At 45.6% G+C, this 21,895-nt stretch overlaps 1 protein-coding gene across 1 annotated transcript in view; it reads left to right on the top strand.

The window, feature by feature from the left end:
* Positions 1–8,651: 8,651 nt before the first annotated feature.
* The window catches only part of NAPRT (nicotinate phosphoribosyltransferase), a 306,647-nt gene continuing 293,403 nt past the window's right edge, over positions 8,652–21,895 (top strand). Inside the window, exon 1 of the mRNA XM_085604693.1 lies at positions 8,652–8,895. Coding sequence (XP_085460819.1) covers positions 8,682–8,895 — 214 coding nt within the window. The 5' untranslated portion in view covers positions 8,652–8,681. The remainder of the gene's footprint in view (positions 8,896–21,895) is intronic.

The raw sequence follows: 21,895 nt of genomic DNA, 5'->3' as shown, positions 1-21,895 counted from the left end.
GACATATTCACAAACTTTGGGAAGTACTCGGGGTATGCCATCAACTGGAGTAAATCAGTACTTTTTATCTTGAAAGGGGAAGCCCCCACTCTACCGTCGGGATGTAATGTGGAAATCACATCGTTAGGCTTCAGATACCTTGGGATCTTTGTGACTCCAGACCCTCAGCTGTTTTACGAACGTAACCTGGCGGACCCCTGGCCCGGCTTAGAGAGGACGTCAAACACTGGCGTTCTCTGCCTCTGTTTTTGGTGGGGCGGGCAGCCCTCTTTAAAATGTTGGCTCTTCCTCGGTTCTTGTACATTATTCAGAACTGCCCCCACAGGATCCCGGACACCTATTTCACCGGAGTAGAGAGTGAAATTCGCACACTGCTATGGGATGGAGGATCCCCCCGAATAGCCCTGCATAAGCTGACTAAAGGGTGGTACGATGGAGGAATTGCCCTCCCCGACCTCCGCCTTTACTATTGGGCGACACAGCTAGTGGTGGTCAACCACTGCATATATGGATCCCCGGCAGACCAAGCTTACATGCTAGATGGGTATCAGATGGGCAGATTGGGCTATTTGGAGGCACTATACTCCAAGGGCAGGAAAGGACGATATATTGGCCCCTAAGGCACACACGGTAGAGATATGGCATTTGGCGAACTCTCGCCTGGGCTGGACCACGATCCTTACCAAGGCTTCACCCCTGTGGTGCACACAGACATTGGGACTCCTGGGCAATCATCCGGGGTTCGATAAATGGGACACCATTGGAATATCCACAATAGGAGACATGGTAAAACGGGGGGCGGTACTCAAGTTCGACGACTTACAAAGGACGTATGCTATGGCTGAGGGGGAGGTGTTTCGCTACCTACAGGTGAGACACGCCCTTACGACAGCGATCCCAGACTTGGCAGATATCCCTGACACGTCCCCTCTGGAAGACAGGCTATTGGATGGTCCTCTGCTGAAAAAGGCCATATCACTTACATATAAAAAACTGTGTAATAATCTGCCAGACACTTTTAATAAACGTCGAGAAAAATGGCAAAGTGACTTGGGGGCAATAGTCGATGAGGACTGTCAGGCGGCCTTGATGTCACCCAGAGAGGCGGCCATAACACAGCGGTATAGACTTATCCAGCTAAAAATATTACATAGATCCTACCTCACGGGAGTGACCCTAGCAAAAATAGGCTCTAGGCCTAATGTGGTATGCCTTAGAGGGTGTCAGCAAGACGCATGCTTTTTTTACATGATATGGGATTGCCCAGCGGTGAGACCCCTGTGGGAGGGGGCCACAAAAAATATCCTAGAAGCCCTGGGGAAAGAACAAGCTCTCACGCCTAGGCTAGGTCTCCTAAACATCTGGGAGCAGACTGACCTTACAGAGGCTGAACGACAATTCATGACATTGGGTTACACACTGGTCAAGAGAGAGATAGCAAGGAAATGGGGAGTGGCAGACAGACCCTCGCTTCGGATGTGGTTTAGGGAATATGATAAGTGCATGATTGCAGAGAAAGAGGTGTTTAGGGGGAGAGGGTGCCCTAAAAAATGGAACAGAAAGTGGGGCAAATGGAATACGTACCGAGGTGAGCTATGTGTGTACCCTACAGTGGAATTAGAGTTGCAAAGATCAAAACGAAATTCACAAGACGTCCCCTGAATGTGCCCCAAGCTCTATACAATGCACAATCTTGTATGCTGGAATATGCCGAGTGCCTCTTGATAACACAAATAAGTTGTATTTGGTTAAATTCAATCAAAAGATTTCCACAAAAAAGAAGGTAGCGCAGAGAGTAAATATGCCAGCTGCCAAGATGTGTACTATGCAGATCACAAAGTGCATATAAAGTAATTAGGTCAGTGGGTTACTGCTTTTGTCAGAGAGAACCTTTTGTTACTTGTAGTTTAATAAATTAGAATCCTAATATATTTTAGGAACGTCTGCATGCGTAATAGCATTTTGCCCTGACTGGTCTAACTGGGGCCATACACTGTACTAACGTTGGGTGAATCTTCCAGTGTCTTGGAAGGCTGAATCTGTAAGTGGTCCAGTATCTCGGTGGGGCTGCTTGCCCCTTCCTGTTCTGCGGTGTTAGCCGCACTGCAGAAAGGTCTTGATGGATACAGCAGTATAAAGACTATAAAAAGGTCTTAATGTATGAAGATGACTGTGGTCGGGTACCCTCGGCCGTTAGTCACTCCCTCCCTTCTTTATGTTTAAAGTAGTCCCATACTGTGTAAGTTTTGCGTTCTTGTTTATTTACTGGTTCTGGAAAATAGTCAATAGGTAATCAATAGTGCGTGATAACAACACAGGTGTGGGGTCCTCCACGTCAGACTCCTCGTCTCTCTCTCTCACTGCTCCCAGCTCCGTTTCGCGGTAGGCGGGCGTGGACCCAAAATAAAACAAAGAGAACAATACCGGGTTTAGGCTTCTATAATTCTGAAGCAAAAAAAAAGGGGGGGGGCAAGTGTACCGTCACCAGTCCCTAGTGTTTGTGCCTAATGTGTGGGGGAGGAACAATGGGTGACCTTTAGCTGTTTTCCGTCGTTGTCTCCCTGGTGCTTGGCTCTTGGTTGGCTCCTCCAGCGCCCAGCTCCTCTGTTTCTCCCTCCGTTCTCCTCGTGGTCGAGTTCCTTCGTTCCTCTTGTCCTGCTCCGGTCGCGTCCTCCTCCCTCTCCGATCCTCCTGGACACCATTTCACCCGCGTCTCGAGACTTTCAACCGTCTCGTTCGTGCGGTCTCGCCCAGATGCTAGAGCGTCAACTCCGCTTCCGGTTTGCGCGTCGGCGGCGGCCATCTTGGACTGGTCGGCGCCGCTCTCGAAGGGGACCTCGTCACAATGACTGTGCTGGTTATGCTAAAAGGTGAACACACCTAGTCACAGTAAGGAAATATACCATTTGCGACAAATGTAACTGCATGCATTCACCTTCTGCCTATTATAGCAGTGGGATGGATAGCATGAGCATGCATCTGCACGGTTTGCAAATATTGTCACTAGGTCGCTTTTGGTTTTTCTCATCCTTTACAGATTTGCTAACCTGAACAAATCTGTTTTTAATATAATTTCTTTGTACTCCTAATCTAGGTCTGTCCCTCGGAGACACACTACATATTTACGTAATGTATACAGGGCATGCTTTGCACGTATCTCACAAATCAATCCCTGTTTGAGTAGATGAAGTTGAATGAATGCTGCGATCCTTGTGTACAGTAAGAGGCATGAAACATGTCCACCCTTAACTTATATTAATCAGAGCCTAGATAGAGCTTTATATTTATCACTAGCTCAAACTCATGTTTTTAATCATGACAATAGGACTCGGCAATTAAAATAGTTTTTGGATCCTATTAGACATTTTTAACACGCACACCCTCTCCTTATTCTACTCGCACCTGCACATCACATCCAAACCTCACCCCTCAAGTCGGCTAAAAAAATTTAAAGACTCCGGCAAAGAGTCACCATGAGGAGCCCGTTGGGCAGTGCAGCACCGGCCCAACGAGTAGCTGCCCGATGATAATGAAGCATGACACCTCTCGGGATGTGTGAGGGCCCTTGCTCATAATAGGAGCACTCCCCTGGATTCATCACACTAGGAGACCTAGATCGCCATATGGGAACTGCACAATCCTTGTTTTCATAGTCGATTTAAAGGGCACGCGTGCTAGACCTTAAACAAGCCATAGATCCTCCCTTTTCGGTATTGACAGATAGAGAGAACAACATAACAGGCAACTTCAATATTTTCATGCACAGATAACCCATGACAGCTGCCTTTTTCGTTGCTAATTGTAATTGTAAATAGTATTTATAGAGCACTTACTATCCCTCACGAAGCATTGAAGTGCTTTGGGGCAAAGAGCAAGCTACTCAGGAACTCAAGATTAGATGTTAAATGTTAGTAGATTATATGTTTTTCTTTTTTTTGTGCATTAGTTATGTTAGGTTTTTTGCTCTTGATTTCTTGTGTGTTTGGTAGAGTTTAGAGTAGGGATAAAATGATGGGAATGAATTTGAAAGGGGAAGCAATAAGTTGTTTTTGTGAGTAATGGCAGTGTGTGTCTGTTAGTTGGGTAACATGGCTAAACGAGCACTGGCAAAGAAAATAGGTTTCAACTATGTGAGATCTATTGGCTTTGTTAATGATTTTTAGACATGTTGCACAGCAGGATGTGCAACATGGATCAAAGTAAAGAAAAAAAGCTCTATGACCCGGACAGTGCTTTTCAGTGCTTTTTTCTTTATTTTAAGCCATATTGCACAGAAGCATGCGCTGCTGTGCAACATGTCTAAAAAACATTGACAAAGCCAATAGATCTTAAATATATAAAAACCTATTGGCTTTGCCAATGCTTTTTCTTTCAGTTGGCAGGTCGGCACATAAGCACAATGAAAACATTGCAGCTATGCCACAGGGGGCACACAGAGAGCTTAACAGATTTAACAAGCACAATTGGGAGTGAATGCAGAGACTGCACGTTGTAGAGAGGTGATCGTATTTACAAAGCGAATAGCTACAATTGTCTAGACTTTCAATACTCACTCTCCTGCTCACTCTGTCTGTAGAAAGTTCTCCACCAGTAGATTGTAGTGCATGGCTTTTTTGCGTGCCATCTGTTTTTAAAACAGGGTATTGAGTGTCTGAAACAGTGCCAGCACAGATCTGGATCCCACACTTAGTAATAATAGTGATCTGGCATAGGTAGACGCCCCTGGGATAAAGCGATCTCCGAGGGGACCTTCATTTGAGATATCACGAGCAGTCGATATGTACAAAGAGCGCACCGAAAATTGCAAGCTCTTTTCTACCACTAATTTTTGAATACACAACAAGTAACCAGGTCGCAGGCGGGGTGGGGGTAGAACGGGAGCTAGCAAATGGGCGGGAGGTACGGGAGGAGTACAGAGGGCTCCAAGCATGTGCACTCTTATGGAGTGGTGGATTAACATTAAAAAAAAGTACCACTGCCAGCCTGTGGCCTGCGGAAGGACACTGGCTGCAGATAGGAAACTGTACTTGGTCAGTACTCCACAAAAGATCGGAAGACATGAGGCGAACGTGGAAACAGGAGGCAGCAACAGGTGCTGATGAATGAGAAGTCTGGAAATAAGAGGGAAGGAGATCCCAACCAATGGTAAGTAACGAAAGGTAAGGGGCTGGCTCTCAGCCCGTTTTTAGCTTTTTAAAATTATTTACAAGAGATTTCCCAAGCACTGTGCAAGTGCTCTGCAGGCAAAACCTAACAAGCATTGGCATAGCCAATAGGTCTCGCTTTTGGGACCTTATAAGTGATTAGCCATGCCACACTTGATGTTGTTTAATGAAGGATATTATGCTGGATAACTAAACACTTATAATGTTCCAAAGGCAAGACCTATTGACTATGCATTGGGGAGCCTTATAAGTGTTTAGGTAGAGCTATTGACTTTGCCAATGTTTCTAAGCTGTGCTGTAGAGAAGTGTGGCTGCTGTGCAGCATGTTGAGAAGTTGTAATTAAAAAGTGTAAGAAGCACTAAGTGATGCTGCGGTGGTTGAGTGATGCTGTGCTGGCCCTGAGTTATGCAGCGGTGGCGTTGAGTGATGCTATGCTGGCCCTGAGTGATGCTGTGGTGGTGCATGTTCACATACAGAATGTTCTACTCTGTAAAGAAGCTGTTCTGAAGGCACCTTTAGGATGCTTTAAAGCTGTATTAAAAGTACTATATTAAAAGTACTATCAAAATCCTGGACTGTAAATGGAAGCAGGTTACTAAAATGATGAGGGCACATTATTTTATTTCTGCATTTTATGGTGGTACTGTGTGGCTCAGCATAAATTGTACACATGCTATAAAACACTGTGTATTACAGACAGAGCGCGGACAGTGAGCTGGCTCTTCCCTAATTGTATGCTTTAGTGCCAGTTAAAAGTTATTTAGGGTACTGGAGGCAACAGTCCTTTGTGGCAATAGGAGCTCCTCGTGTGTGTCAGTGATTTCTGCTACGGAAAGGGTGCCTGGCCTGCAGTCTGCTAGGAGCTGATAAGGGCTTTGCTGCAGGCGGCTACTTAGGGGGGACAGAAACATCAGAGTCGTGAGAGATGCCAGGCAGAGCTATATAAGTCATGACGAGAGAGTTAATGAGCCATGACGAGGAAATGAGGAAGAGATAGGAAAGGCAGATGGCGGCTGTGCATGTGCACGTGCACGTAACCGCAAGCTTTAGGCCACAAGCAAAAGCTTGTGGTCGGATTTCTAAAGCCCCACTCACTAATTGTCTCGCCAGTCTAGCGCATGCGCTGGCTCAAGCGAGACCTAAAAAGGAGGGGAAAGTTTGAGAAGGACTTTGGGGGTTCATAGTAGTCTGAAATCAGTGCTGTAAATGGAATAAAATAAGTGTAGGTATTCAACAAATTGAGATGTGGACTAGGGGGTGGGGCTTGGGGAGGGCTATGGGGCGGAGCTATTTGCAGTGCTAAGGGACCCAGCCAGAGGCACACATTTAATGTGATTGAGAGTGAATTGGTGTGCAGATGTGCATAATGATACTAAAGCATTTCTGATATATTTTGAGTATTCCGTTTCCCTTATATGTACAAGCTGGAGCTGTGAGCAGCTCAGCCATCCCCCCAAGCCTAACAGGAGCAGCGTGCTGCCACTTCAGCTTTCAGTCAGCATAGTGCTTTATAGCAGCGCTCCAGTTTGATAGCTGAGGAGGCACTATAATTCGTGACTTTGCATTTCAGTTTGGTGATGAGGATCACCGCACTGAAATGCACTAGTCTAATGCCTTATGTGTGGTACTGGGCAGGACTACATGTGCTTTAGAAAAGCTTACATTTGCCTCTGCCCACATTACTAAACCTTGATTCCCACCGGCTCTGCACAGCATCACTATTACTAACTTCCTCCTCAGTCTGGCTCCAAACAAGTGCTGCCCTACTCTGCTATACCAGCAGGAAGCTTTCTCCGAATTCCCTTGAGTCAGGAGATATGCCAGTTAGCATGCCCTGATCACACACCTAGAGTGCAGAGACGTTTTAAGGCGTGGGCTCTGGCCCAGGGCCCCAGTCTTTCAGGGGGCCCCCAGAGCTATGCTCTACAGAGTCTTGCCCTTATGACATGTACTAATTCTTTAACAATTTATTTTAAATACCATGTTTCCTTTAATTTATTTTTATTGTGGGCGATATGTGAGAGACCATTACAGATATTTTGCAGAGAAATGTTGTGTTTGTTTCATGCTACATCCATACAAAAAACTTTCTTTTAGGTCAAAACAGGACCTCACATATGAGAAATGGGAGGGCGTCACAGAGATTATTTGCAGCATAATTAGTGAGCTACAGCTGTGTTACAATGTTGAAAACATACAGCACTATCCCTGAATATTTGAAGTAAAGACATTTAAAATTTGGACGAATGTGCCTGTTGGTGATCTGGCCAAAGACTGCATGAACGAGCTGGAATTAAACCAGGAATTCAAAACGGTTCCCAGCAGGAGCCCCAAAAAACACGTTTGGCCCAGGGCCTCCAAAATCTTTAAAATGTCCTAGCTAGAGCGCTGGTGACTCCACAGAATCTGAGTGGACACTGTGTCAGTAATCACACTGTGTCAGTAATCAGTGTGAATCAGCCCCTCCCAAACTTCCTGCCAGCTCTGAATGAATGAATGCCTCCGGGCTTCCGCTCAATTAGCACATTGTGGGGGGTAGATTAGCACTCGATCAGAGTGTTTCAGGAAAACGGACCGACTCATTGTCAGGAAAACGGTCCGTTGTCAGGGAGTTGTGCTTCTTTTTGTGCATGCCAATTTTCCTGAGCTTGGCTTGCTTTCCCATGAGTACCGGTACTCTCTTGAGACAAAGAGAAATTCCGGTACCCAAGAGCAGAAAACTTAGACGTGCTGGTACTTAGTAACGGTGAGTACCGGCCCATTTAAAGCACTGTCTGAAATGTTAGGGATGAGTCAGAGAGAGGAGGAATGTGGCAAGGGTTGAAAGGAATTGTTTTTTTCTTCTTTTTTGTATAAATAACTGAACTTAATTTATGCATACACATATGCAAATGACACTTGACTGGAGAAAGCCGCTCTATGTAAGTACCCATATGTGCACAGAAGCGCCAATATTTACATGATCTACTGTGCACATTTATCTTGTGGTGAAATATGCATATTTTCAAGACATTCCTTAAAGTTTTAGTACCAGACATAAACTCTTCTTGCATCTTGTCATGTAACTTGTTCTCATGTAAAGCGCTCCAGTACCTACGGTTCGAGTTCGCGCTATGTCAAACAGCAACAAAAAGCAGACTCTTCATTCACTAACCTAACCGTACAGGGGTTACTCTTGGTTTTGTGTGAAAATAAATACTGGGAAACTACAACTTCTGGATATCTTTGCGAAAAGTAACGCACTGACTCGAACACGTTGACGATCCTGTTCAGATACATACACCTTTGCAAACTGACAGGAGCTCTCCGTTATTGAAATACTTAGGTTATTGGGCGTGTTTACGTCCCATCAGTTGTAGTCTTGAGATCAGGCATAACACTCAATGCGAACTCTCACTAAAACCTCATAAGCGCAAGATTGTTTGCCTGACTTTAACATGTCCGCTAACATGGTGGCCACGCCTATGCGCAACATGAGATGCGCAGTGGCTCCATCGCCCGATTAGAGAGCAAGGATGGCGTTGGGCTGTGGTGACATCTCGCTGGCGTTGCTCACTGACCTTTACCAGTTCACCATGGCTTACGGGTACTGGCGGAGCGGCCGACAGCGCGAACCTGCTGAGTTCGAGCTCTTCTTCCGCGACACACCATTCGAGGGCGGCTTCAGCCTGTACTGCGGGCTGCAGGAGGTGCTTCTCTATTTGCGGGATTTTCGGCTGAGCGACGAGGGTAATGACAGCTTGTAATCTGCTGACCCTATAGCCGTAGGAGAGACGGTGCTCGGAGCTCTTGCTGCACCGGATTGTTGCGTTGTGGGATTTGTAGTTTTGTTCATTTCATTATTAAGATCGGCTGCACGTTCTTGGATGCCAAGAAAAACCAGCACTAGCAAAGCTAGTAGAACTGGCTTTATTTTAGTAACGGTATTTGTTAATCGATGGCTAAGATTGCTTCTGTATTTGTGTGATGTGTTATGGTTGGTTTGGTTAATAAGAGTTGTGATGAATGTGTAAAATTTGTGAGCGATAATGCATAAAACAGGTGGGTAAACGGGAAAGTTAATAGTATAAGGCAGCAGGGTGTGAAGATAAGTGAATGACTGTAAAGAAAACAATGTTGTGCTCGGACCCATTGCTAGGGGTGAAGACTATATCTTCACCCCTAGCAAAATAAATATATATATATATATATATATATATATCAAAGAACGGAGCACCGGGTAGTTCCCAAGTTTAGGCTCAGAGTCTGTTCATTATATAAAGCAACTGCTGTCTGCCTAAACGCAGGAACTACCCTGAGTTCCCTGGTTCTATTTTTTGCAGCACTCTAATTCTCCAAGACTTGTGTACTTGCAAATATTTTCCTGTGGTCTGCCAGAGTGCTGCATTGATGCCAGCATGGACGTGATTGGGGCTATTGGGGCAATAAGGGAAGGTGGGCGTTTTGCTATAGTTTTTTGAGGGTTTTATTCCATAGTGCCCTCCAAACGAAGCCTCTAGTCCAGTGGTCCCCAAAGTTGTTCAGCCTGCGGCTCCCTTAACCTATTGGCCGTGGCTCCCTATTATGTTTCTTTCTTTGGCAGGTGGGAGGATGTAAGCAAGCCTCGGGAGAACTTCCATTTTACCCCCTGAACATAATTCGGATGAAGCCTATGAGGTATTATAATCATGGATGTAATTCTGTCCTATCCACTGCGGAGCCCCATGCAGTGTCAACAACTAATTGAAGGGACACAGGGTTGTCGGAGAAGTGAACCGTTACTGCACTGTGATGTAGTGCTCTTAAAAGAGGTGTGTCTTTAGCGCATTCCTTAGCAGGGTTTGTGAGTCCCTACTAGATACAGGAATGTTGTTTCAGATCCTGGGCGCATTGATAGAGAAGGTCTGTTCCTACTGTCTAGTTTTTTTTCTTTTTTGCACATTATTGCCTACTGTCTGATGGTACCAGGTTGTCCTTGTTTCCTTAGCAGTGTGGTCCTTGAGACTGAGGGTGGTGTCCAGGGTGAATCCAAGTAACTTGATTTTGTGTAAAAGTTGGAGTCTGAAATGGTCCCAGTTCATGCAGCTGACTAATGTTTAGACTAGTTATTAGTTGTTTTTCTTGGCAAATAACAGCCCTTTGCAGGGCTGGGCTTTAAATCGCATAGCAGAGGACACTTTCAAGTAATATGACCTTTACCCCAGCAGTGCCCTGTGAGTACTAAGACTGTAGCATTGACCTCTCTCTGTGGTGTACCTCAGAACATACATGAACACACACTCCCTCCCGCCACTAATAATCACACCTAACTCCTATTAGTCCCCAAAGAAGAAGCTGGAGTAAATGCAAGTATCGTCTTCATTGAGGGCTGAAGATAAACTCGTATTCATACAAACTGTGCCTCTTATTGCACACACATAAATAAGCTATATACACATCAGTGCATAGATGTGCATGTGGTGAACTATATACCGTGGTGTACAAATGTACTTGCGATAAGATGAGATATGCATTCGGGTTCTTGGACTAAAAAGAGAAAAGGTGCACATTCCACCGGTCACACTGCCTCGGTGAGGTTAGACCATTATGTTGAACACACACTTGCGTCTTGTTTTACCACTCTTTAAAACCCGGATACAGCAGGTAACAGCCAAAAGCTTACTCTGCATATCAGGTTTTCTACCAAGCCCCAACAACTGCACAGAGTAAAAGAGATTGAGGATCAGTCAGAAACACTTGGATAATAGGTTAAACCAACATGCCTTGAGCCGTGTTATATATAACGATGAGTGCGTTATGGAAATATCTGATTTCTTTCAAGGTAACAGCATCGGACTTCACTGCCTCACATCCTCTCGTTTTTAGCACGTTTGGCAAACCTCTAATTGTAAAAAGAGTCTATTGCGTGCGCCTAAAATTCAAAAGATTGCAGGGTTCACATTGAAAGACTTGTGTTAGTGACTGTGTGTGAAGTTAAACATTTGAACTGAGCAGCCACACCATGAAAGGAATGCAGACTAGACAATGCCAAGTGCCCAGCCGCCTCAGGACATTGGTAAAATAAACGGTTTCCTCCATGCAAAACAAAAGAAACCGTTTTAACCAGGTTTTCTTCCGTAAAACTGAGCATTTTTAAGCCATGCCAAAACAAACATATACTTGACCCAGCCCTTTCAAAGTATAAACCGGATTACATATAGAGGCAAGATGAGGAGGCAAGGTGAGGGAATGAGGGCTGCCCCTGAAGGGATCTTCTTGGTAAAAGAGAAGGGGGTGAAGGCTGGGCCCAAGATCTGAAGGGAGAGGCTATTGGCACACAACTCATGGCTTTTCTGTGCCAAGTTTGCATTTGTGTTCGTTTCGCACACCTACAGGACACCCACTGTGAGCTGGGCTTTGCTTCCGAGGTTTAATGGAACCTGAAAAGTGACGGTGTGTTTGAATGCGGTGCTCATCCTGTTTGCCAGCGCACAAAATGCTGAGCTGGTTGAAACTTACATTTAAACGAAACTAGTATGCATGGCTAAGCAGGGCACAGTTTGGTCCAGTAACCAGATAAAATCCATAGATTCTAGGTTGGAATCAGATATACAGCTGTCCAGGATCCCAAAGTGCATCTCCTAAACTTGGTGGGCAGACGGCCCTCAAAGCTACCAATTCGGGCCTCAGCATTTAAGACTTACAATTACCTTTCCGGGCAAACTTCTGTTTATTTAGAAAACATGGCCGTCTGAAGGAAAAAATACTAGACATGTGCAGGTGGTTCTGCCCAGAGACAGGTCTGCAGACACACCGCTGTTCAAGGTGCCAGCAGAGCCAGTGGCTAGCGGCAGAGTCACAGCAACTGCCCTTCTTTCCACAGAGGTGCAAATATCACTGCAAGGCACCTGCGAGGAAGCGAGCATGCAGTGAAGCGAGTGCCCGACTCCCGGGTTATAGAGACATGACCTACATTTTCATAAGAAACCATTGGTGCAGTTTGATAAAGTTCAGAATTAAGGTTTTGCTAAGGAAAGTCTGCTCTCAGATGTAAATGACTTATGGAGAATGGAGTCTCCTAGCCCACTTTATTACCGCACTGTGCTAACCTAAGGACATTTGTATATTTATCTTGGCTTGAGTGCCTGAAGAAAACGAAACAGGTGGTGGACGTGACATAGTGGTTCCAAAACTGTGTGCTTGGTGCACAGCGCCCCTGACTGCGCACTGGGGTACTGCAGCACACATATGGGGAACCACTGCTCTAATCTCTAGAACAGTCATAGATTTGACAGTACTTTATTATGCTGAATCGGCATCCCTCCACCGCACCTTGGGGTTACCCTTCTCTGCTTGCTATGCTCCCTTGGGAAATTCAAATGTAAAAATGAAGTTACTGGGTTATTGAATTGGAATTTATTGAATTGCACAATGGGAAACTAGAAAACCTGTGATCAGTTCCAGCTTTCCCACTTGACCAAATTCTGTGATCCTAGGCAATTGTTTTATTTTATTTTGCCTCCTCTTTTTTCATTATCGCATATAAGAGCACCTTGAAATACATTAGTAGATGGTGTGAGCTGTATAAAACCTTCTCTTGTGTTTGATTTAATAAATTATATTTACTGTGTATAAAAACAACCCAGGTGACTTTGAGAGGTCTACATATCAACTGACTTGCCTCTTAGTTCACTATTGGCATTGTTGTGAAGCATGAACGTTTTTACGTTCATTTTTATAAAACTATCACTCTTAAAAAATACTTTTAAATACTCGTAAATTCAACACTTCAACACTTCTGCATTTTATGCTATTTGGAATTTTTGTAGAGGTTTTATTACGTTTTTACACATTTGTTATAAGATTTTTTTCAAAACTCTGTTTCAAATGTTAAGTGATGCTGGAAACCTTATTTGTTTAGTTTCTTTTACTTCAGTTAGCGTGAAAATAACGCTTGCCTATTTATTTAACTTCTTTCTGAATATTAGTGCTCTTAGTTTGGGGCTGAATCATGAGATAAAGTTGTTCCTGGATAATGAAATGGCAGAGCCACATGGCTGCTCTAAGCCAATGGTTCTTAACTTTTGACTTCTGTAGACACCCACTGAGACATTATTTGAAGATGGGGATGGCCAGCCTAAGCAGTTTCTATGATTTGAACCTCCAGAGCAATACACAAAAATATAAAAACAAGTATTCACCAGACAAATGCCCAAACATAATTTTTTGTGTGCATAATTTACAATCAAATATAGAAAAAACGTTTTCACCTTTTCAATTTTTCTTCTTTCTTCTTAGTGAATTTTAATTTTTAATATTTAATTTTGTAAAACGGTCTTGGACCCCTAGGGGGTCCTCGGACCACAGGTTAAGAACCACTGCTCTAAGGAGTCCACTGAAGCCTCCTGTTAAAGGGCTCAACAAATCTACTCTCCTACTCAATGTGGCCGAGCAGATTTTATCAGGGCAAGCTATATTTAGGGCCTACTCGACCCTTCAGGACAGCTAACAGGTTTTCTGTTCACTCACAAAGTAAAGGAGCATTAACAGTGTCTTTTATCTTATCACATTTAGTCTCTGTTCAGAGACAGAGGTCAAAAGTCCGTTTACATCTACAATTACTTTTCCTTCTCTGATTGTAAAGTTCCCGGATTTTGTCTGACATGTGTGCTCTACAAATAGTGTGAAATGAAGGGCTGTAGTATGTCATGTTTTATTCTAACTCACATTTAACCCCTTCCATGCTCATGACGGAACGGTTCCGTCATGAGCACATGCTCAGGAAATCCCTCTGCTGCAGACAGCAGAGGGATTTCCCATTTTTTTGTTGTTTTTTTTGTCTGTGGAGGTGGGGGAAGAGCTTCCCCAACCTCCCCAGGCCTATTTTTGTATTTCATTGTAATGATGATTGTGCGCATGGCGCGGTATCCTTATTACAACAAAATCGAAACTGAAACTTAGTTTGTTTCTCACTTTCGGTGCATGTGGGATTATCTCAGCCCCCCGAGCACCGAAAAAGATGGGAGAGGTATCGTTGGGAAGGGGAGAATCTCCCCTTTCCAATGGTACCCTTCCCTAGTGGATCCCTGCTTGGGGATCGCCCCAGGAGGGCGATCCCCAAGCAGGGATCCACCCACTAGCACCAAGGAATGGGGGAGCGGCCCCTTGGGCAAGGGCCTTTGCCCCCCCCCCATTTTCTTTTGGGCACTGCAGTCTTTCTGCCCCCCCGGGGGGCAGTAGCCCCCAATCTGCCCCCCTGGGGGGCAGAAAGCCCACTAGACACCAGGGATTTTTTTTATTGACGTTGGGGTGAGGGCTGCCCAAAAAGGGCTTGGCAATGCCCCCACCCTCCCCACATAAATGTCAGTCTTTCTGCCCCCCCCCCCTCCCCGGGGCGGCAGAAAGCCCACTAAAAAACAGGGATTTTTTTTCTTTTATTGACGTTTGGGTGGGGGCTGCCCAAAAAGGGCATGGCAGTGCCCCCACCCCACTACAGAAATGTCTTTCTGCCCCCTGGGGGGGCAGAAAGCCCACTAGACACCTGGGATTTATTTTTATTGACGTTGGGGGGGCTGCCCAAAAAGGGTATGGCAAAGCCCCCCACTGAAATGTCAGTCCTTCTGCCCCCTGGGGGGGGACAGATGGGGGCAGTAGCCCCCAGTCTGTCCCCTGGGAGGGGGCGGAAAGCCCTCTAGAAACCAGGGATTTTTTTAAAATTCTTTCTGGGGTGGGGGCTGCCCAAAAAGGCCATGACAATGCCACCCCCCCTCCAGACAAATGTCAGGCCTTCTGCCCCCCAGGGGGCAGACGGGGCAGTAGCCCCCAACAGAAAGCCCTCTAGAAACCAAAATTTGTGGAAAATTGTTTTTTTCCAGCTAAATGTGAGGTTTGCAGGGCAGTCTGGGTAGGGAAACGTTAGGGGATCCACGCAAGCCATGCCTCATTGGACTCCCCAAGGTGTCTAGTTTTCAGAAATTTGTGTTTTTTTTTTTTTTTTTTTAAGGTGTCCCTAGATGGCGGTGAGCCCGGGGCCAAAACCCCAGGTGCCCCCCCTCCCTCCCCCCAACCAGGTAGTTTTGTAATAGGTAATTTTGAAGTCTCCACGGTACTATTTGGGCCATTTCCTGTGGCAGCCACTATGCCTACCCACACAAGTGAGGTACCATTTTTATCGGGAAACCTGGGGGAACGCTGGGTGGTAGGAAATTTGTGTCAGCCCAGTGATCCTACAACTTTCCCACACCGAAATGTTAGAAAAAATAGATTTTTTTCAACCAAATTTGAGGTTTCCAGTGGATTCTGGATAGGGAAATGTTGGGGGACCCACGCAAGCCATACCTTGCTGGACACCCTGGGTGTCTAGTTTTCAGAAATGTGTGGGTTTGGTAGGTTTCCCTAGATGGCAGCCGAGCCTGGGGCCAAAAATTCATGGCACTCCCTTGCAAAACCACATGGTTTAGTAATAGGTAATTTTGATGTCGCCTCAAATGTCGCGGGTTCTTGACCCAGCCATGTGAGTGAGGTACCATTTTTATTGGGAGACGAGGCGGAATGCTGTGTAGAAGGAAATTTGTGGATCCACGCAGATTCCACAACTTTCCCACACAAAATTTCATGGGACCCCTCTTGCAAATTTATTTAAATCAAAGAGAGGGACACAGGGGCAAGTTTACCGAGGTCCAACGTACATGACCCACCAAGGCAATGCACAAAAAGGGTACGAAGTTCCTCTAGGATGCACGAAAAGGAAAGGAGGATAATGTAGAATAGAGTGACTCACTAATGACCACCCTTGTGTTTGTGGAGAAGGGGGCCAGTGGGAAAGAAGGGGGAGTTCCCCTTGACAGAACTAGGGCTCTCACACACCCAGCAAGCTATTCACCTCAATAGGTTTTGGGCCCTTGCCTTTTGCGGGTACTTGACCCACACAAGTGAGGTACCAATTTTCTCGGAAGACTTTGGAGAATGCGGGCTGAGTGGAATTTTGTGGATCCACAGATTCCAGAACTTTCCACCACAGAAATGTGAGGAAAATGTTTTTTTTTGGACAAATTGAGGTTTGCAAGGGATTCTGGGTAACAGAACCTGGTGAGAGCCAGACAAGTCACCCCATCCTGGATTCCCCAGGGTGTCTAGTTTTCAAAAATGTATAGGTTTGCTAGGTTTCCCTAGGTGCCGGCAGAGGTAGGGTTCAAAATCTACAGCTAGGTACTTTGGAAAATAGTTTCAGTTTGCACTGTTAAAATGTGGTGTGCCCACGTTGCGTTTTGGGCTGTTTCCTGTCGCGGGCACTAGGCCTACCCACACAAGTGAGGTGCCATTTTTATCGGGAGACTTAGGGTAACACAGAATTGTAGAGCAACTGTTATTACCCGATTGACTTTCGATGCATTTCTGCCTTCCAAATGAAAAACAATGTGTAAAAAAGAAATCCTTTTGAAAAATGACCTATAATACTCATGCTAGTATGGGTACTCCCAATTTTTAGAAATGTGCAAATATCTACTGTTTCTAAACTCTGTGTTGTTCCCATTTCAGAAATACATAATGTCTTTCATACCGATTTTTCCATGTAAACATTATCCCAAAATAATTGCTATATACCCGGTACATAATAAAAAACCACTGCAAGACGCTGCTCAGTTATTGGCTCTGGGTTCGTTTTGTTCTTGGTGAACCTACAAATCCTATATATCCCCACAACCAGAAAGGTCCAGCGGATGTAACGGTATATTGCTTTCAAACAGCTGTCATAATTAGAAAAAGTTACAGGTGAAAACGTTGACACAAATGGATGTTTTTTTTCAACTAATTTTCAATTTTTCCTATATTTAACTGTTAGTTTCTGTAAATAAACCTTGAAGCATCTACACAAATGACCCCTTGCTAAATTCAGAATTTTGTCTACTTTTCTAAAATTTATAGCTTTCCATGATCCATTATTGCCTTCATACCCATTTCTACCATTAGCTGGAAGGAGGTTGAAAGCACAAAAGATAGCAAAAATAGGCTATGTCCCAGAAAAATGCCAACATTTTGTAAATTGTTTTGGTTTTCTGACAAAAGTCTGCTTTTCCCTGAAAGCTGGGAAGATGGTGATTTCAGCATCACAACCCCTTTGTTGATACCATTTCCAGGGAACAGACGCTTTCAACTGTAGCCCTTTATTCCCATTTGTCCAAAAAACCCAAACATTTTGCAGTATTTTGGCTAATTACTTGGCCCCCTCCAGGAGTATCTACAAACCCTGGGTACCTTTAGAATCCCCATGATGTTGGAAAAAAAGGAAGCAAATTTGGCGTGGAAACCTTATGTGGTCAAAAAGTTACAGAGGCCTAAGCACGAACTACCCCAAATAGCCAAAAAAAAGGCTTAGCACAGGGGGAGGGAGGAGGGGGGGGGGAGGCCTAGCAGCGAAGGGGATAAATAGCTAAAAAGTGAAATGTACAAACATTTCAGTAGTTATGAAAGACCTTGTTTTGTAATTCTGTGTGATGAAAAAAATATTTAATAGGATTAAAACAAATCTGAACACTTTTTTTTTTTTTCTTTCGAATCCGAACACTTTTACTTGGTGATATGCAAATAAGTATGTTTGGTGAAGCCCAATTTCCACAGATTGTTTATGCAGTTTTATAAGTAAGACTGTGTGTTGGTGGGAACGCTTTTGGCCATTTCAATGGAAAATGTGCTGTCTATTCACTCCCACCTCCTGCTTTAGTAATCTATTTATTAAAAGTGAGTTTTTAAAGATTAATTGAAAATCATTCTTGCTCTTGCCTTGATGGCAATGCCATTATTTTTTTTTATAATTATTTTTATTAAACTTATTCAATGTATTCAGCATGGGTACAGTTCCACCAGATCAATGACAGAGAACACAGCGACACAAAGGCATACAAAATTAAAAGGATGAAGGGTGGATGTTATGGTGAGGGGGGACTATCACATTCAGGATCATCTGGTGGGGCACATACGTAGCCATGATATGTGTTCCAGGGAGACCAAATCCTAGACCACTTTCGGGGACAGCCCCTAGCTGCATAAACTGTCTTTTCTCTCAGCATGCACCAGTCAAGGTCAGTTTCCCAATCTATGACCCTTGGGGCTTGCGCAGCCCCCCAGAGTTGAGCGATGTTTCTTTTGGCGATCATGCAGCCTAGTGTGACCCATTGTATAGCGTGTGAGTTTAGGTCAGTAGGTTCCCAGATATTAAGGAGGCATCTAGGGGCTTCCGGGTGTATAGTAAGCTCGAGTACTTGGCTCATAATGCTATGGATGTCCCGCCAGTAAGCCTGTATGGGGTCGCAGTGTCAGATTATATGAGTGAACGTGCCTAGCTGGGTGCATCCCCTTCTGCAATAACCATCCGCTGAACTACCCATGTGTATCAATTGGGGCCCCGTGATGTAAACTCGATGTAGGATTTTCAGTTGTACAAGGCGGAGGCGCGCCGAGATGGCGACAGTTTTAGGGGAGGAAACTGCGGTCTGCCAACTCTCCTCGTCTAATTCTATACCGTACTTTACCCATTTCTCTCGCAAAGGCACCAGCGGATCGTCCATATTGTTGATGAGTTTCCTGTATGTTAAGGAGATGGCCCTCTCGGGCAAGTAGCCATCCAGCAGCCTGTCCTCCAGCAGTGTATAATCGGGTGCGGGGGTGTCGTGGGGCAGTGCTGCTAGCAGTGCGTGACGTATTTGCAAGTAGCGGAAACGCTCTGAGTCTGCCATAGTATATTCAAGCTGGAGGGAGTCAAAAGATTTGACCCCGTTTTTATCCCACATATCCCTGATATGTGAAATACCGATTAGGTTCCATTTATCGAAAGTCTGTGAGTTGCCCAAGTCCCCAAGCTTCTGGGAGTCCCACAGGGGTGTGGAAAGGGTCAGTTTATTGGTCCAGCCCATTGTGGCGGTCGCCGTGTGCCAAATGTGGACGGAATGCTTAGTGGGACCAGTGAGGGGGTATCTATTCGGTTTGGAATAAAGGGCCCTAGTAAAAGAACCGTTGGGGAGGAGGTGTCTGTCCATACTGAACCCGGGATCGTCAGGCCGCCCATAGGTGCAGTGGTTTATTGCTGTTAGATGTGAGGCCCAATAGTATTTCCAAATGTCAGGCAATCCTATCCCCCGTCGAACCAGTTGAGGGTGAGCTTTTTAAGAGCAATACGAGGCCTCCCATTCCATAGAAGGTCTCGTTGTAATCCCTCTATATGTTGAAAATAAGAGTTTGGTACTGGGTCTGCTGATTTCTGGAGGACATAGAGAAAGCGGGGTAGGGACATCATTTTGAAGGGGAGTGATTTCCAATTTGCGATATCTTGCTTCAGTCGTTGTATCTGGGGAGCCAGATTTCGGGTGAATCGGAGGGTTTTATCTAGTGAAATAAAGATACCTAGATATTTAAAACCATCTGAAACTACTGGTATGGGACAATTCCGAGGTATCGGAGGGACCTCTCCACTCAAGACGTAGAGGAGAGACTTCTGCCAGTTGATGCCAAACCCGGAGTATCTACCAAAGACGGAAAGGATATCGAATAGTGCAATAAGGGATATTTTGGGAGAAGCGAGGTATAGCAGAATATCGTCCACGTACAGGGATATTCGGTCTTCCTGGTCAGCCGACCACCGCAACCCGCGGATCATTACATCCCTGCGGATCCAAGCCGCAAGGGGTTCAAGGGCTAAGGCAAACAACAGAGGGGAAAGGGGGCATCCTTGGCGTGTTCCTCGACTGAGTATAAAGGAATCAGATTTCCTGTTATTCACAACCACCTGAGCCATTGGGGAGCTGTACAGCAATCGTATCCATTGAATAAAGCCAGGCCCAAATCCTAATTTATTGAGCACTGTGGTTAGATAGGGCCATTCAAGTGTATCGAAAGCCATCGTGGCATCTAAGGAGACCACGACGGCGTCCTCGCGCAAGGTCGGTGCCCTGCCCAATACCCCGTGCAGTCTGCGAAGATTAAGTGCGGTATTTCGCCGGGGCATAAATCCCGATTGATCAGGGTGCACCAAGCCGCTTATAACCTTGATCAATCTATTGGCGAGCACCTTAGCGAATATTTTGGGCTCAGCATTTAACAATGAAATGGGCCTGTAGGAGGCACAGTCAGTTTTGGGTTTCCCTTCCTTATGACAGTCGCGTTTCGCTGATCTAGGGGAAGTGATCCCTGCTCAAGGCTGGCCTCGAACATTGATTTCAGATGTGTTGCTAATCTGTCAGGGCGGAGTTTGTAGAGCTCGATCGGGAGGCCATTAGGGTCCAGGGCTTTGCCTGGGCGGAGTGTTCTGATTGCAGTCGCGATCTCATCAGCTATAAGAGCGCTGTCCATGAAAGCACGGTCACTGTCAGATAGTACCGATAAAGAGATGTCCCGTAAGAGTTCAGAGGAGTCTGCTTCGGTGTATGGCACTTTGAAGCGGTAGACTGCACGGAAATGGACTGCAAAGTGGTCAACTATTTCTTGGGGAATCCACTATAACTGATCCTCCAGAATCCCTTAGTTCGGGAACTAGTCGGCTAGCACGCTCCTTTTTGTCAAGCCAGGCGATTAATTTCCCGGCTTTGTCACCCCAGTCGTAAATCTGTTCCAGTCTGCACTGTCCTAGTATCTTGGCTCGGTCGGTGACAAGGGCTCGATATTCCTCCTGTTTGAGGTGAAGGGCATGGTGGGCTTCCGGCGTGGGGTCGGGATCAAGATCATTTTCCAGACGGTAAATGTCCTGTTCTATATCAGAGACCTCCGCTAACTTATCTTTTTTGGATCCTGCTATTAAGGAGAGGGCTTCGCCCCGTATCACTGTTTTGAAGGCTTCCCACAGTGTCTGCGGCGAGTCTACCGAGCGTTCATTATCAAGAAAATAATTGTCAATGGATTTAATGAGACTGGCCCGCGTCTTAGAGCACTTGAGATGCCAAGGATTGATTGGGGCGATGCGTCCCACCGGGGTGTCATCAAGGACAATGTGAACCCAAAGGGGAGAATGGTCAGATGCCCCTAGCCAAGTGTCGTATCTCGTGTATGTTCGTCACCTGCGGGGCTGGGACGATGATCTAATCTAGCCGCGAGAGGCTATTATGAGCACACGAGTGGAAGGTGTGTTGGATCTTGTCAGGGTGCCCTCCAGCAATCCTCAAGTCCCATTGCTTCTAAAAAGCTAGAGAAAGAGTGAGCGGCGGGTGGCAGTGTACGGGGGGTATCTGTCTAATGACACCACTGAGTTGAAGTCTCCCCCAATCACTAGGTGTCCCTCTGGCAGTGCCAGGAGCAGAGCACTGAGATCTGAGAATGGTGTGGCCTGTAGCCCCGGGGGGGCATAGACAGACATGAAGGTGATGGTTATTCCCTCCCATGTGCCCGTGACACCCACGTATCTACCTCTGTCATCAACATGTGTGGAAACGGGCAAAAAAGGGAATGATTTCTTTTGCATGATGCCCACCCCTCTAGAGTTAGACGCGAACCCCGAATGAGTGTGCATGGAATAGCCCCATCTGTGCATGGCTTTACATGTGTGGCCAATGAGGTGGGTTTCCTGGAGTAGGACTATGTCCGGTGAAAGCCTGCGAATCTGTTGTAATACTATGCTGCGTTTAATTTTGTCCCCCAACCCATTTACATTCCAGCTTAGGATTCTAATTTCCTTGCTACGCCGCACACCCATCAGTGCATTTGTGGAGAGTGGCATTGATACCCAGTAGGAAAAGGAACTGTACCTTCGTCATAGCAACAAGTTCAACTAACAAAGAACGAACAACCA

The sequence above is a fragment of the Triturus cristatus genome, chromosome 5_1 (genome assembly GCF_964204655.1).
Source record: "Triturus cristatus chromosome 5_1, aTriCri1.1, whole genome shotgun sequence".
Lineage (NCBI taxonomy): Eukaryota > Metazoa > Chordata > Amphibia > Caudata > Salamandridae > Triturus > Triturus cristatus.
This window is presented reverse-complemented; position numbering and strand designations above follow the sequence as displayed.